Source organism: Sciurus carolinensis, chromosome 12 (assembly GCF_902686445.1).
Source record: "Sciurus carolinensis chromosome 12, mSciCar1.2, whole genome shotgun sequence".
In the NCBI taxonomy this organism is placed as follows: domain Eukaryota; kingdom Metazoa; phylum Chordata; class Mammalia; order Rodentia; family Sciuridae; genus Sciurus; species Sciurus carolinensis.
Window position 1 is genome coordinate 28,635,912 of NC_062224.1, and position 17,948 is coordinate 28,653,859.

A 17,948-nucleotide genomic window follows, 5' to 3' on the forward strand; every position below is an offset into this window, starting at 1 on the left:
GTCCATGTTTGATGACATCATAGGAAGGAATGACGTCACACTTTCAATATTATGACTTAAGTGTAGGTTTAAGTAAAAAGAACAGATGGCTGTAAAAGAGAAAAACCCTCACTTAAATTAGACCAAAACGAAAAGTTGGCTCCAAATTGCAAAATGTAATTAAAATGTTATTTTAAAATTCATTTCACAGTTTATACATCCTAGGAAGAGCTTTTTACCATATGAACTTTCCAGCTGCCACAGAGCACAAAAGAGGTTGCGTTTTTCATGTAAGGCGATACACAGTTCAGGGAATGACGGTATTGAGGAGAGTGAAGATAAATCTCATAGACATGGCAATCCTATTTGTTAAAATGTCACATTTCATGCGAATGGTGTCAGAGGCATGAAAAATTGCTTCAGAAAAAAAATTACTCGAGCAAGTTTTCAGTGGTAGAAAGTACTGGGTAGAATACATGGCCCGTGCTTTCTGTGCCCTGGCATTGACAGAGCTGTTCAAATGTCTTAGTTAAAGAGTACAGTTTGGGATACTGGGCAAATGTTAGTTATCATCATAATATAATTGCATTTTTTTAATGTTGGATGTTTCTTTTGTCAATGGCACGTTATAATTATGCATAATAGTGGAACGCATTATGCCTTATTCATACATGCACATAATTCATTCAGTCAATCTCATTTCCCAGGACTTTCTCTTTCCCTCTTCTCTTCCCTTTATTATTCAATTAGTACATTATAATTTCATATGTGTACACACACACACATATGCATACAGGATTCTTTGTGGTATATTAATACATGCATATGGTATAATTTGATAGATTTCATTCCCTGGTACTTCCCATGTCCCATCTTCCATTTTGTTCATCTCCCTTCTACTTTCATAAGGTTCTCTTTTTAAAAAAATTCCTTCTCTCTCTTTCTCTCTCTCTCTCTCTAATTTCTAGGCAATTGCATTTATTAGGCACTATTTATGTATATAAAGAAGCGTTGCCGTATTTCACTTTGTCAAATGTTTGCCTGAATTTATTCCTTCTCTCTGTCTCTGTTTCTTTATATAGGTCTCATATTGAGAGGAAATCCATAGTAAGCAATAATAGAAAGGGAAATTTACATAGCACTTTTAGGGTTAAAAATAATTTTTTCTTAACTGCTTTGACATATGAGCAAACAGACTTTGGAGGCTTAAGTGACTTGCTGAAAGTCACACAGCAAGTAAATGCTAGTGTCATAACTTGTAACCAGGCAACCTGGCTCCAGTGTCCTCTATTGCTCCATTGTCCCTCATGGACATGAAATCTATGTTGCATTAATGAAAGAATAGCTGTACCCAGTGTCATCAAAATGTATTCAAGTTTTATGTCAGTGGGTACTCTTAATACAACAATGTATATTTTTATGTAACATTTATCATCTGAATTCACATATACATATGAATGGCCATTGACATGTTTAAGAGCATCTAGAGTTTCTTAATTTGAAAAAATCTTCTGTCATAGCAAAAACAGAGAAGAAGCAAGTAGACATTAGTGGCTGGGGGAAAAAGGAATTGTTATTAGTAAATATTTTCTATTGAAAATTCTCAGTTGCTTATCAGGCCTCTCCTTTGTTGCCTGAACTAATTTCTTTAATTTCTCATTTTGGTTGGACCTGAACCAAAATGACTGGAATAAGCCGTTTTTACCATAAATTAGATGCATACTGCACATACTGTACAGTATGCACTCATTTTTCTCAATGCATTTCATACATTATGTATATAATATATGCATATACATAATCCTAATACTAAACTGTTAAGAAATACAGTACCATACTCACAGGACTCTAAATGTAAGAAACCATTCCATGTGCATAACATTCTAATTATTCTTTTTAAAAATGCTACTATGCTATTTAACTGTATAAAGATTTCCATTTGCCAAACATTTGCTTGAAATTGTTTTTGAATGACTTCACATTAATTCACTAATATTTATTGGAATGAAAAATTTACAGTTCCAAAGATACCACATAATTATTTTGTGGCTTTTCAAAGACAACCTTAAGGTTAAAAGTCACCATAATTATAATTGAATAATCATTTTGAAGGAAGAAAGTGGGTCTTTTTCCTGGTTATGGCTCAGTGTCTGGTATATACATATGGTAATTAGTCACTCACATGTTTGTTGCATAAATGAAGCCATATTCCACTCTATTTAGTTAAAAGCATGAAAAAAATGTTGCAAAATTGTATCCTTCCAAGAGTTGGGTCGATTTGGCATGAATGATCAGAGGCAAAGAGAAGAAAATGTGCTGTTGGCCTATTTCCTGAGTTTTCCTTTCTTGTCATCTTTCAGAGTCCCAGGTCAAATTTCTTTATCTTCCATAGGGAGCAATTTTCAAAGACAGTGATCTTCCTACACTTAATTTTTGTGCCCCTAATCAAACTCGACCCTGGATTTCCATCAAATCCCTATGGCTTGTTAAATAGATAATCAAGAAGAAAAAAGATTTAGGTATAGAATCTGTCTATTGTGCTCCAGGAAGCTCAAATGTTTAATCAGTAAATAGTATCCAAATATCTGCCAACCACGTTGTTTTACCCAGTTTTCACTAGTAATGAAAGAATTTTGTGGTCATAGAAGCACCTGCAGCTACTCTGCTAGTGCATAAAGGTAACACCTCCTGAAGACAAATGGCATATATCTGAGAGGTGTTGGCTTTGTCACATATATCCCATACATGGCAGAGAGGCTGCTGTCATTGCCCACCACTTGGAAATACAGATGGAGTTTTAACAGGTAGTAAAATCATTGTAAATGATTAAATGGTGGAAAGCCTTGTGGATTAAAAGTCCAAACAAGCTCATAATAGCTGTTGGTACTTTCCAATAAATGTTGACTTTGGGTGGCTGTATCTGTCAAGGGCAGCCCCCTGTGATGTCCCTGAGGGTTAAATTCACAGCAGTCAACTGGCTCTTCAACAGACCCATGTTTCTTCAAGGGAACAGATGGTTAGGGGAGGGCCTAGACACAGGAGCAGATTTATCTTGTCAAGCTGTTATCTCCTGGTAAATGACCTTAAGCAGGTCACAAGTGGTCACATGACAACTATGTGGTTCAGAGGTCTCCTAAGGTGATGGCCATTCATTAACTCTTTCTTTTCAGTATAGCAGCTGTACCTTTTGGATAGCAGGCTGTTGTAGTGTGTGTGTGTGTGTGTGTGTGTGTGTGTGAGTGTGTGTACACATGCTGTGTGAAGGCATGAATCCTAATGAAGTTTTTACATACCTTCTGAAATATTTAACTGTTTCACTATGTGCACATTCTGAAATATCTTATTTTCATGCTCTCAAAAAAAAATTGAAGTATGACTTTGAAGGAGAAAATAAACTGATTTTAAAGGTGGTCAAGGCTGAGGGTCTGTCCTGCTGGAGAGCCCCAGTGTTCTGAGAGGGGTTATGGAACAGAGGTGCCACCGCCTCTACTTATTACTTCACATAACAGCCTGTGGCCTCAGAACCTTCTTCTCTATGTTAAAAAGACATGGTGGGGAAAAAAAAAAAAAAGGCATGGTGGGAGAAAGGAAATAATATTTTTTTCTTTTGGGTTTTGTTTAGAGGTCATGTTCTCAGGAGGATCTTCTTTTTGCGTGTCCTCTGCATTTCGTTGCAAGCAACCCATGCCTGTTTGTGAGTTGTCCCCATTCCAGAGAGCTGAAGTACTTGCCCTTTTGGTTCGGATCAGGTAGCGTGCACAGCCCAGCAGACCCCAGAGAGTGTGGGAAAGGGTGACCCGTCAAACTGCAGCCTGCCAACTGGCTTGCTGTGAAGTCACTTCTGAGAGCATCTGCCTCCTGAATGTTTTTTCCCTGTTACTTCATTTGGTTTGCTTTTCCAAATGTACTACTTTTTCTAAAGCCATTTTCTGTGGTTACTTCCCCACAGAAATGCTTATGCTTCCATGTATTTCTTTTTGGGCATTGAAAACCCTAATAATCCATCAATATAGGTAGAGAATGGGCAGCTGCTCTAGGAATGGTCTCAGGATTTTCTAGCATGCTCTGAGTTTGTATGATATCAGATCAGTCATTCTACTCAATCCTGAACCATCCAAGAGGGAAATATTGAAATTACAGCCAGTGGAAGTCAGGTAACATACTTTAAAAAACGTGTGTACTTCTCTATGTTTATACGTGTTGTCTATGTAATGTATATATAGGTATGGTGTGCACATAAATGTATATCCTAGGAAATGAACATTTGTACTTTACACATTGCTTGATTTTATAAGCCAGGAAATATTACTGTGATAGGAGTTAGGTTTATTTCACAATTTACTATGAAAGCTTATTTTCTATTTATGCCAAGTATAATTTTCTAACTTACATACACTTCCAATGGTAAATAGATAGGGAGAACAAAATTTTTCTTTAAGAAGCATCTTGAGCCAGTTTCAAGCAGTATGGCAGACTAAACATTCACAGAAAACCTTTCCAGTGGAGTACTAAAATACTAAATAAAATTGAAGAGAAAAACACCCATATTTTTAAATGTCTGGTTGAGTGCTTGAAAAGTTAAGACTTGCTCAGGAGGTAGGAAAAACAAGAGAGATGACCAAGGGGATACCTAGAGCATGGCTTGAGTTTGGCACTGAACAGGGAGGGAGATCAAAGTGCTGACACAGGGAGATGCCCTTCACCAAAAGAAATCACTGTGTGGATGAACTAGATAAAAGCTTGGCCCACAGCTCTCTATGGACAGTATAGGTCTTGTCTTCTGGTGAAAGGGAGGCAGGAAGAGGGGGGATAAAAAGACTCTCTTGAGAATCCATAACCACAAACTTGCACTCGCCAAGATCAGGGACCAGAGTTCATATCACCTTTGTAAGTCTAAATCCCTCAAGTCAAAAACTGAGTTTAAACAGTTGAAAACAGCTCTGTGAGACTCCAGTTCTTTGAGGTAGTAGGGTAGTCAAATTCACAGAGCTAGAACATAGACTGGTGCTTGCCATAGGCAAGGGCAGTGAATCTACTTCATGCTATGGAACTGTCCACTTGACTATGTCTAAAATGGTTAATTTTATGTCATGGATATTTTACCACAATTTTTAAAAATTCTAAATACTTTTAAATATAATTTAAAGTAGTCTCAAGTTGGCCATGCCTCCTAATTGCTTATTAAAAATAATCAAAAGGAACAGCCATGAAACCATCAACAAGAAAGAAGAAACCCAACCAACCTGCCTCTCGTAATTTCCACGGAGTCTGAGCTGTGCTCACAAGGAAAACATTCTGAAATACAAGGAAATAAACTTAAATGAATGACTCTAGAAGGATCAACACACTTTATAGTTTGCCTTCAGTCATCAGAATAGTTTAAAAATATAGAAATCAGAGTTAACAATTATAAGCTAAATATTGGACGTTGAATATTTTTAAAGATTTAATTGAAAACATGGAAAAATAAATATCAAATTTAACCAAGATGATCTGAAAAATAACTAAGCAGAATTTAATAAGTAAAAGAAAAACTGTGTCTTAATGTCATAAACCAAAAAGGGGAAGTAATGGATTGATTCTGCTAGAAAGAGAATTAATAAATAGGAAGAAAGAACTGGAAAAAAGACAGCTCAAAGATGCAAGTGAATGGAAATATAAGAGAGATATTAAAAAATATGAAGGACAAGAAGGTCCTACACATATCTAGATGCAAATAATAAAGAACATGTGAATGAAGCAGTATTTGGAGAAACAATGGTTGAGGTTTATCAGAAACAATAAAAGATACATCCTCATCTTTAGGAATTATAAGGAATTCCAAGGAATGCCAAGTACATAGTAAAAAGAAATTTGCCCTGAGTTAGATCATAGCAAAAATGCAGACTACCAGAAAGGATGATGTTGAAAGCATCCAGAAAAAAAAAAAAGAGAACTTCAAAGGAAGAGCCAGTTTCAGCTCACTTATCAACAGTAACAATGTATGTCAGTTGAAAATGGAATATCTTTGAAGGGCTTACAAAACTACCTTGTAAATAGAATTATTTATTTGCATTAACAAATGTTATGACATCATCTATTGTGAATAAAAGAATAAGGACATTTTTCAGATAAATGAAAGCTGAACATTATGGCAGACCTTCACTGAAGGAATGTCAAATGAATGTACTTCAGGAAAAGACAATAATTACAGAATGAAGATCTAAGATGCAAGAAGGAACAGTGAGCAAAGAAAACAGCAAATAGGAAGATTAGGTTAAATAAACATCAACCATTTATATGTTTTTTTTTTTTTTAGATTTACACCCAAGTATTTATTTTTTATTGTAAATGACATTGTCTTTTAAATTTCAATTTTCATGCGTTCATTGCTAATATACAGAAATACAATTGTTTCTTGAGTATTGATATTGTATCCTATGACCTTGCCAAACTATTTGTCATTTGCAAATAATTCTGTTCCTTATTGAGTGAGTGGTGGTAATTTGTGTTTGAGGGTTTGGTTCATTTTCCTTAAGTTATGAAATTTATGTGCATAGAGTTCATAGTGTTCCCTTGTTTTTGATGTGTGCTCCTTTTCTCTCTGGTCGTTTTACCAATTTTTAAAAAAGTTTTTAAATTAACAATATCTATCTACTTATGGTACACAATGTGACATTTTAGCATGTATACATTGTAAAGTGATTTTATTAAGTGAATTAGCTTATCTATCACCTTCTATAGTTACTTATTTATAGTGAGAATATTTAAAATTTACTTTAAACAGTTGTGACATATACATTATTAACTGTGTCACTGTTCTATAGAGTAGGTCCTTCTTCCTCCTTTCTAACTGTAACTTTGTACCTTTTAATCAAAAACTCCCTATCCCTGTACCCTACCCTAAGCCTCTGGTAACCACCATTCTACTCTTTATTTCTGTAAGTCTTACTTTTTAAGATTCCACATATGGATGGTCATGCCATTTTTTTCTTTCTGTGACTGAGAGGGGAGGGCTGGAGTTACAACTTTGTGGATTTATCTATAATAGCAAAATAATGTCTAATCACTGGACTTAAAAAAATCAATCAGACTCAACGTCCTGGAAAAAAATAACATGTAACAAATGGTGAATGGAACTGAGGATTCCATGGTCATTGTATCATTAGGAAGAAGGGCAAAGATATTTATTAGATTTGAAATTTGATGAGTTTATATATATATATGTATATATATATATATATATAAAACATTTCCTACTATAATCATTAGAGACTAGAAATAGTATATATACCTCCAAAAAAGTAAAGAAAATAAGGAAAAATAAGTAATAAAAAGCAACCAAGAAGGAATAACTAACTGACCAAAAAAAATGTAGAACAAGCCTATTAGTTACACAGTCTATGAAAATAAACTGATTTTTCCAATAAAAAGACAAGTATAATATGTGAATAGGTAAACTCCAAACCAGCAACATGCTCTTTATAAAAGAGACACATCTACAACACAAGGACTCTGAAATGTGGAAAGTGTGATATGAGGAAAAATATAAATGTAATAGTAACACAAAAACATGTGTGTTAGTATTTACATTAATAGACAAAACAGCCTTTGAAACATAAAACATCATTTGCATTACCAGACATATGGCAGCCCAACGTATTTTGATAAGAGATTTAGAAAGACACAACAATTTGTGTGCACATGATAATACACCTTCAAAATATGAAATATGTACAAGAAGGAAACAAAAATCCATCATGAGAGATTTCAGTATATTATTAGTAATTAATAGTTAAAACAGTCAAAAAATCAGTAGGCATACAGAACATTTGAGCAACTTGATTAACAATTTTAAACTAATGGACATATGTAGAACACACACACAATAACCATAAAAGTTTTCAAGAATCTAAGAAACAATTGAAATTTTAAATATATATATATATATATGTATGCAATTTTATATGTATGATACACTTCACAATATTTAAAAATCATCATTTTTATAGAGTATGCTACATATATTCTGTATTGTATAAGGTAACATCATCACACTTAGTTTTTTTTTTTTGAGACAGTTCTCACTCTGTTGTCCAGTCTGGTCTCAAATCCCTGGGCTCAAGCAATCTTCCCACCTCAGCCTCCTGAGTAGCTGAAACTACAGAACAATACAGACTATCTGACACTGTGCCCCAAAATACATTGTTTTAAATTCAAGCAAAGTCACCCACGATCTCACAGCAAATGGGAAAGTCATGATTTAAAGGTCTCTCTAGGTCCAAAGATTCTAGTCTTTATATTTTGCCACACTACCACTATGACCAGTATTTAAACTCACCCCATTGTTATATGAGTACAACCAGAAGATTCCCGAAGACACTCAAGCGTGGATCTTGATACCAACCCAATTCCCAGAAGTTCTACCTTTATCTAGCTGTTCCTCAGTTTCTCCATTAATACTGGCTTCTCTGTTCTGCCATAATTATAACTTGTTTATTTTTTTCTGTACAGGACTTTTGCAATATTTCTGTTAAGTAAAAGCACTTTATCATGACATTCTGTGGGTCTCTTCATTTATTAAATATCAGAAGGTCAGGACTGATGATCAGGATTTATCTATCTGTTAATATGGCTTTATTCCAAAATGCAAGGTAGAACTAAGTATATTATTAGTCTCTCTAGTACTTATTAATTTTTTAAATAAATCCAATCTAAAAGCTTAGGACTAGCTTTGGCAACACTGTTAGGTTTGTTCGTAAAATTTATGGTAGCCAACAGCTGTTCATGTAGTCATTTGTTTTACTGGCCCCTATGCATCTAATATAATGGGTTTGAGTAGTGGATGCTCAAAATCACATAGACATACTCTAATCCTTGGAACCTCTGAAAGTGACCTTATTTGGGAAAAGGATCTTTGCAGATATAATTAAGTTAAGGACCTTGACTATCTAAGTGGGCCCTAAGCAGATCATCCGGGTGGGCCCTAAGTCCAATGACAAATGTCCTTAGAAATCACACACACAGAGGAGAGGGCCTTGTGAAGAGAGAGGCAGCTGTGCAGATATAAGTCAAGGAACAGCTGGATTTACCAGACGATGGACAAAGCCAAGAAGGATTCTCCCCTGTAGCCTTTGGAGGTCACACCAACACTTTGATTTAGACTTCTGCCTTCAGACCAGTAAGAGATTAAATTTCTGCTATTTCGCGGTGCCTGGTGTGTAGTGATTCATTACAGCCACCATGAGAATTGAATACACTGTACTATCAAATCCCATATTCATTAAGATCATTTTTATAATTACATTTTCCAAATCATATTCAAATCATAAACAGGTGATGCAAACATAAGTATGTATAGTCATGAATTTCCTTTCAGGGTAAGACCATTGAATTTCCCTTCTTTTATCTTTGTGGATAAATTTATCATCCTAATGACTGGCAAATACCAAACAAGTGGAATTGGCAGCTATTGTGATATCATACCAAGAGATAAAGAAATGAAGTAGACAGTGATAGCTATTATAAAAAGTTATAAATGATTAAGTAAGTTAAAGGCAATATCCATGAAAATTAGTACTGATAATATCTGAACAGAGTTGAGGGGGGACAAAAAAATGGCAGCTTTGACTTTTATTTAGGCTAGCTTGTAAGACTTGATTAATACTGTCTTTCAGGTAGTGAGTTTCCCTTACAGGACTAGTATCCCATTGATTCAATTACTGATGATATTTAAAAGTTGATTATCCATTGATCCTAGAGTGGTTTACACCAATTTGTAAGATAGCCTGCTTACCTATCAAGGTGGCCCATAACTGTTTTGGAGATGTCTGCTCCAGCTTCTTGCAATACTCGGATAATCTGAAATGGTGCACTTGAATTCCGTCCAGGATGAATGGTAACAGGACAGCCAAGCTGAGCCTGTGCATGAGCTGTTGCCTGCAGAACTTTTCTTTCACTCTCTGTCAAAGGCCAGGAGCAACCAATTTCTCCAATAACGCCACACTTGATACTGGTTCCATCAGCTCCATGGAGAATTTCATTAATAAGGACATCAGTAAGCTAAGCAAGTGGGAATGAACATACTTTATTGAGGGTGAAATTTATCAAAATAATCTCATCATGGGACATGAATTAATTCATTTATTCAGTCATGCATTCTCTTAAAAGTATGTTCAAAATTCATTCAATTAATACTGATCAATGAGAAAGGTATTTTGTTGGGCAAACCACACATTCGACAAGTTATTGTAAATTCAAGATACAATAATATCCTACTGTGATTATTTCACAAGAAAGTCACAACTCTAGGAAGCAAAAGGGGAGAAAAGTGACTTTATGAGTATACATTCACTTGGAGAAAAATTCTGTAATTTAATCTGGAAGCAGCACCTATGAATGGCATTGAATCTATGTCGATTGAATAAAGGAATTCTGTATTTCTCTCTTACTCAGTACTTGCAGCACACAATACCAATATTACACATTTGGTCGATGTGTATATTAATGTCCAAGAGTGATTTGACAAACATAATCTCTGTCATCAACTTAGTCTTAAGTAATATAAACATATTAAAAATCAAATCCTAATTAGAAAATAATACAGTAGGAAATTTTAAATACAAATTATTTTAAACATTCACTGATCCTTTGCTAAGACTTCAATTGAATAAGTAATGGAAGATGTATATAAATATTACCTATATGTATAAACATGTAAACAGATTTGTATGCATTTAGAAAGAGAATATAAGTATGCAAAAACAGGTTTGCAGCATATTTAAAAAAATTTTTTTCATGAAAGATTTTCTTCCTTCTGCCCATTCTTGCTTAAGATCATATTATGACAAGAACAGGAGAATGAATTTTCTCCCACCCCTCCTGTTTTGTAAAAAGAGAAGGAAACATATTTGCAAAAGTGCCAAGTCTCTGCCTGCCAAGTTTCACCCTACAGTGAATTTTCATTGCTGGTTATTATAAAATCCAGGGGGGAAAAAATCAAGGTTGCATAACTGAAGCTTATAATGGAAAAGTGAGGTTTACAAATAGATTGTGGTGCCGTAGCTGAAGACTGATATGATAAACCCAAATCTAAGCATTAACAGGTGGACTTTTTCAATAACCAGCGCATTAAGATCTCCTAAAATTTTTCTTGATGAAATAAAAGATTACTAATTAGAAGCTCGATTGGCAGATGCCTTTGTTAGTTAGTGAATTTTTTCTGCATGCCCACTACCTCTGAGCCAATGGCCTATCCAAGGTTAGGGCTATTCTGAATTGAAACACAAACGCCGTCAAAGAACGTAGGGCTCTTTACCTGTTCCACTGACATGGCTCTGGTCTCTGCAGAGTGAGTTGCATCCACATAAAACCCAGCTCCAGCTATGATGTGGACTCCAGTCTGTTCTGCAAGCCACTTCAACGTCTGCACGTCTCTGCTAATCCCAGCGGTTGTGTTCTCTACCAAAGCTCCTCCACCCTTAGCTTTAAAATACAACAATTCCTCCTTTATGGCTTCAGTCTCCTGGTTCAACTGAAGGTTCTCTTTATGGGAATAAGGGTTATTTTGAATCCAAAATAAATTTTTCATCATGATCGGTTCCTTAGAGATTGCTTCATGGCATGGAGGAGGTGGACAGTAAGAGCAATCAAAGGTCATTGTCAAATGTTCATGGGTCAGGGTGCGGCCCAGTTGGCTTGGCTCCACAAGGCCCAAAACAGTCTGCACTTTCCCGCTTAAGGAAGACATTTGTGATGGTATCAACAGGAGATGCTCTGAAAGCAGTTATTTCCTGGGAGGGGGAAAAAAAAAACCCTAAAATCAGAAAACTTAACACACACATACTTTCTACCCATAGAGAGTAGGAGGCTGTGAAGATAAACCTGTGTGAAAAAGAGAATCAACCTCACTTACCATCCTGCCAAAGCCAGAATCCACCCCTGCAGCTCTGAGTGCTATGTGTGGTATTATGTGTCCCCTCCGCTTCCACTGAAACACCTTTGCTTGATTTAGTCTCAACTTCAACCACTGGAAATATTTCTTGATATTCAATTCACTTTATTTATTTATTTTATTTTACTTTTTTGATACCAGGGATTGAATCCAGAGGTGCTTCACCACTAAGCCACATCCCTAGCCCATTTTTATATTTCATTTAGAGATAGGGTCTCACTGAGTTGCTTAGGGCCATGCTGAGCTGCTGAGGCTGGCTTTGAGCTTGCGATCCTCCTGCCTCAGCCTCCCGAGTCACTGGGATTACAGGTAGGTGCCACAGCGTCCAGCTCACATTTATTTTTTAACCTGATTTTAAAATTGCATTAGTTACAGTTAAATTTTTTGGATAATTCAACAATAATCATGAAAAAAATCTTCATGGCTGGAGGGTGCAGGTCATGTGCCTCGCAGGCATGAGGCCCTGGGTTCAGTTCCCAGCACTGCAAAAACAAAGCCAAAACAAACAACAACCAAAAACCCCCACAACTCTTCATAATCAATAGTTTGCATCAAAACCAGCCATATGACAGTATTATTTCATCATTTTCAGCTGAAGCAAATATACGAAGCTACCAATTATTTCATTGTTCATTTGCAATCTAAGTGAATAAACTTCTATTGAAAGTCCACTAAGTGCCAAAAATTGGAGCTATAAAGAAGCAGAAGAGGAGACCTCTAGACTCCATGGTTTCACAGAAGAAGTCTCCAGAGCAAATGAGAGGGAAGGGAAAGTACACCTGGGTTTACGAACAAAACAACAACAACAACAACAAACGACACTTCCGCCCGAGGAGGCTTATTGTCTAGGGCACATAGAAAGAAACATTTGAAAAATACTTAAAAGCAAAACATCTTAGTCCTAATGAAAGCAACTATGAGGCTATTGAGACTGAAACTGGCTGTCCTAAAAAGAGCAAAGGCCTCTTTACCCTTCACATACTTCCACATATACACAAATTAAGTATTCACCAAGTTTCCATCAGTGACAGCATGAACCCCAGTTCCAGCACTTTCCTGTAAAAAGTACATTCCTTGAGTGAAGGGATGTGGCCGACAAAGGAGCTGCGGAAAGTGGTGGCTACAAACAGCCATGTGGCCAGGAACAGACCCGCTGCCAGAAGAGATGCTGCACGCAGAGCGCGGGCCAGACATGTTCAGAGGATGGGGAAAAAATCGACTGGAACTGAGAAGAGAGCGCTTTTGAAAGCTCTGGAATTGTTCCTACACAAGGAAATCTGAAATCATTAGTTTTCCCTGTATCCCTTTGAAGGTCTTGATTGATATGCTGAGCATCTGTTTTCTGATCAGTAAATCAGAATAACAATGTGCATTTCATGCGTTGTCCCAAGAATTAAGTTAAACGAGATAAACCAGGTAGAAATACCTGTAGAAGGGTCTGGATCACAGCCCATGACTAACAAATTCCCGCTCTGCTCCTCTAGGTCTAGGAACTAGTTTGCATTTCCTGGCTTGCTTCTTGATTCACAAGAAGTGGCTGATGAACGAGATGATTTGGGGAGCAATGGAAAAAACAAACTGTAATTGGTAGAGTGCATACAGAGACAAGGTGAAAACAAAGTTTGAGGTCAGGGAAGGAGGGTTATCAAGTTATAGGTCAATTTACTTCCAGTCACTGCGATTATCTGGAACTTAGGTATTTGAGCTATCCTGGTCCATGGAAGTGTCTGATTTAGACATTGCTCTTTTTGAATACCAGGGATTGAACCCAGGGGTGCTTTAATCACTGAGTCACATCCCCAGTCCTTTTAGTTTTTTATTTTGAAATATGGTCTCACTAAATTGCTTAGGGCCTTACTAAGTTGCTGAGGCTGGCCTCTAACTTGCCATCCTCCTTCCTTAGACTCCCAAGCTGCTGGGATCACAGGCATGTGCCACCACACCCGACCCGATTTAGACATTCTGACAGAGTGCCTTGTGACTAATGCAGTCATTGAGTTCTCTTTGATGGCGCTCCTCTACAAGCCAAGCCTCCAACAGCTGGGCCATTCATGTGGTGACCACTGATGACATCTTAGGCAAGTACTGTTCAGTGACTCCTTGTTATCGAGAGCAAAGAGCCTGCCTTTTATTCCTCTAGTGAATGACATCACTAATGATAGATCCAATCCTCCAAATGGATTAATTTCATTTCTTTCCTTCTGGCTGATGGTGTTACAGATGTGTTCCAGAGGGTCACAGAGGGGTTGAAGTTAGGATAAATTGATAAAACACTCCCATTTTTACTAGAAAAGTACCACACTGCTTATTTAATTGATGTGTATTTGAAAGAGCAATGTGGTACATTTCAAGCTTACAAGCTGTGACTCTGTGAAAAACAAAATCACTTAAGAAATGTCATCCCTTCTGGGAACCTCCTCTAATGCCCTCAGACAGAGCTGGCTGGCTCTTCCTCTGATCATATACAATGGAACCCATGCTCAAAGGATAAGGAAAGATTAAGGAACAAACTGACCAACGCGGCTTCAACTTGGCATGTATCTGCAAATGCAATGAAGTACGCACCTAAAGTGATTCCTGCACATCGGGAGAGTTTATTTCTGCTTGTATTTGTTCTGGAAGTTGCTCTCTTTTTAATATGTGGGTTCATGGCTATTCAGGACCTTCCACAACAGAGATCAGAGTTCACAGAACCCGGACGGAAGTAATGAATGACAAGAGCAGCAGAGTGCACATCTGTGCATACAGGAGTCACCACCAACAAGAAAGGGAGACTTTGGGCATATTCCACAGCATCCATGGGAAGCTTTGGCATTGCACATACCTGTACAGAAGCTAGTGGGAACAGGGATAGCTGGAGCTGTAAACATGATACCAAAAGCTTGGTTGTCCTTCAAACGTGAAATATGAACAGTCTGGGAGAGAGGATAGTCTGCAATTTCTATCACAATTTGATCTAAGAAGATAACCCTTCTAATCCTGATGGTTCTCGAATAAAACACAACAATATTAAAACAGAAAGGAGGAGAGGAGGAGAATCAGAGAATATAACAGTAAGACTCTCAGGACGCAATTTTAAACCAGAAACAATTAGTAGGATTTGACTGTGTGCCGGGTACAGGGGCACATACCTGTAATCCTAGCGGCTCGGGAGGCTGAGACAGAAGGATCACAAGTTCAAAGCCAGTCTTAGAAAAAGTGAGGTGCTAAGCAACTCAGTGAGACCCTGTCTCGGATAAAATACAAAATAGGGCTGAGGATGTGGCTCAGTGGTTGAGTGCTCCTGAGTTCAATCCTAGTAACCCCTCCCTACACACAGTATATATGTGTAATCCAACTTTTATGAAATACATAGAAAAGTTGCCTAATTACTGAAGATTCAGTAAGGAGGGGGTACTTTGGAGGCGATTGTAGTTTAGCTTCACTGAGATTTTGCCATATTTCAAACCCTGGCCATTGTGCTTAAAATTAGTCTGTCTAGTGAACTTGAATGTCCATTTCAGCTGCATTGCACATTTAAGAGGGAAGAATTTCCAGAACTCTGCATCCTTGATGTGTTAATGGCTCAGATTTTTTTTAAAGGCAACACGCCGTATATATCTTCCTCTCTATTTTGCAGACAAGGCTCTTCTCTGGCTCCTGCCTCTGCTGCTGGGTCCCTAGACCTGGTTGAAGGTACTTATAGATGATTTTTAGTGAATTGCTTTTCAGTTGACTCCCCCAACTTCTTCCACAACTGTGAAAGGTTTAATCCCTATCCCAAATCCCTTGTTCCATTTCACTCAATCATTCTCCAGTACGAACCCTGGATTAAAAACTGGGAAGGCATTTCAGAGTTTTTCATGGGAGAAGAGATGGAGTGCAAAGTCTGGCAGCTGTGTGGGAAAGGCATGGATGGGAAGCCCAATGAGCCTTCTCAGAGACCCACAGGTTATTGATACCAACCAGGAGAAACTCAGGTGGTGGCTTGGTCTGAGGTGACATCAGCGGAGATGGCAAGGAAGCAGAATCAGAAAGAGGTTGAGCAGATGGAACTTTCTAACTGGACTTGCTGACTTGCTGGTACTAAAAAAGTATCCTTCAAATAAATGATCCAAATATATCAGTACTTCTATTTTTTTATGTGTTACATCACGCAGTACAGCAGCACTCTATAAACACTGCACTTAAAGCTGACATTTGATTTGTGACAAAAATATTTTTTAAACTGTCTAATATTTTTTAAAGCTTGTTTGAATACTTTCATCATGCAGGTTCAGATCTGTGACAGGTCTTCTCCCAAGCAGCATGGGTCTGGCTGATGAACAAGGGCGCCACTGGGAGTCCCTCTGTGCACGTAGTCACCAACTTTCCACCTTCCCAGATATTTATGATGAAATGGTTCTACTGCATGCAGATTTACAGTTTTTAATATTAAACACTGTCAAAAAAGAATCAAAAACCATGCCCAAATAAAGAAATCCAACCTCTTTGGTACACTGAACAATAATGGGACCCAGTAAGTTCTGCAAACTGTGACCCCAATAAAACAAAACTGCTCACAGATGCAAGATATGGACAGCTCATATCTTATATTCAGAGGAAAATGGTGGGCTTCATTCCTAAGGTTTTTTTTTTCCCATTTGACTGAGAAAGTAGACAATCTGGGGATAGTTATGAAAGTTGGATAAGACATCAGACTGCTTGACTAAAGGAATCCAGCTTATAATATAATTGATTCATGAGAGCAGTCAAATATGGGCCATCTGGTCAACCCTTCAAGTCGGCACACTCTGGGTCTGGTAACTAGCATTACTGGTTTCTTCAATGTTTGTTGCCTTTTGGTAAACTAACTACAGATATGTTCTTATTTTAAAATGAAAGGAAGGAAGGAGGGATGCCATGGGAAGAAGAAAACAGCATCTCCGCTTAGGTCTAAATGCAACATATTTACTACTCATTGGAATAACAGCCTAGAGTTGGGACAAGTGCAATAGTATTGTCAAAACATTGGCAAATAACCGGCAGTACGTTTTTCCTAATTTGAAAAGCCAAGATCTCATCTCAGTCCTTCTCCCTCTCGGAAGAACGTTCCACACTCAATGCTGTGAGAATGTTTCAGGTTCACATCTTGATTTCACTACTAATACATAGTCCTAAGAATGAGACAGATACCAAGTTATCAGATACAACAAAGAATCCTCCACACTGATCTGAATCTTCACCTTTTTTTTTTTTTTTTTTTTTTTTTTGTAGCAGGGATTGAACCTGGAGGAGCTTAATCACTGAGCCACGTCCCTAGTCATTTTTATTTTTTGAGACAGGGTCTAGGTAAGCTGCTTAGGACCTCACTAAGTTTCGGAGGCTGGCCTTAAACTTGCAATCCTCTTGCCTCAGCCCCCTGACTTGCTGGGATTAAAGTTGTGTGCTATAACACCTGGCAGCCCTCATCTTTTTATAGAAGGGACTTTCTGTCCCATGGATTCCTGACAATAGGTTGTCACTTGGAAAGAGCAGTCTTTGGAGCAAATTGTAGTGGGTATGTAACTTTTGTCATTAAAGAACTTAAAATTGTTACTTTTATTTCCTAGCAATCAATAAATGAATGTCTTAAATTAGGTAAAATGTCCATATTTCTCACACAATCTCATTTAGAAGTCTATTCTTAAGGGGGTCAGGTCTAGGTAGAAGAACAGTTGGGTTCAGAGTCAAGAGTTCTTAGCTCTTCCACTAACTTGCTGTGTGTCACTTTGGGCATGTTTTCACATCTGTGTAATGAAGAGATTGCATCGGTTGATTTTTCCAATGATATTCATGCTTCTGTGATGTCCTTTAACTTGAAGTGGATTTATTGGCCTTGTATAGATAGTAATGATCACTGAAGTCTATTCTTTGAGAATGGTGTTTAAAATGTGTATTTTCTATACACGGGCAGACGTACATATACATATACATGTAATGTGGGGGGCTGGATTTCAGTTTCAGGGGTTTTGAAATTTAAAAGAGAGTTCTAGGAGGCATGAGTGGATTGAAAAAAAAACCACAAATTTGTGGTCTT

The 17,948-nt window shown here is 37.3% G+C and overlaps 1 protein-coding gene across 3 annotated transcripts in view; it reads right to left on the reverse strand.

The window, feature by feature from the left end:
- The window catches only part of Pter (phosphotriesterase related), a 59,791-nt gene that overhangs the window by 15,616 nt on the left and 26,227 nt on the right, over positions 1–17,948 (reverse strand). For all 3 annotated transcript variants that reach the window (XM_047521204.1, XM_047521206.1, XM_047521205.1), the window contains 2 exons: positions 11,276–11,750; positions 9,755–10,020 (listed from right to left, as the gene is read on the reverse strand). In XM_047521204.1, coding sequence (XP_047377160.1) covers positions 9,755–10,020; positions 11,276–11,707 — 698 coding nt within the window. In that variant the 5' untranslated portion in view covers positions 11,708–11,750. The remainder of the gene's footprint in view (positions 1–9,754; positions 10,021–11,275; positions 11,751–17,948) is intronic.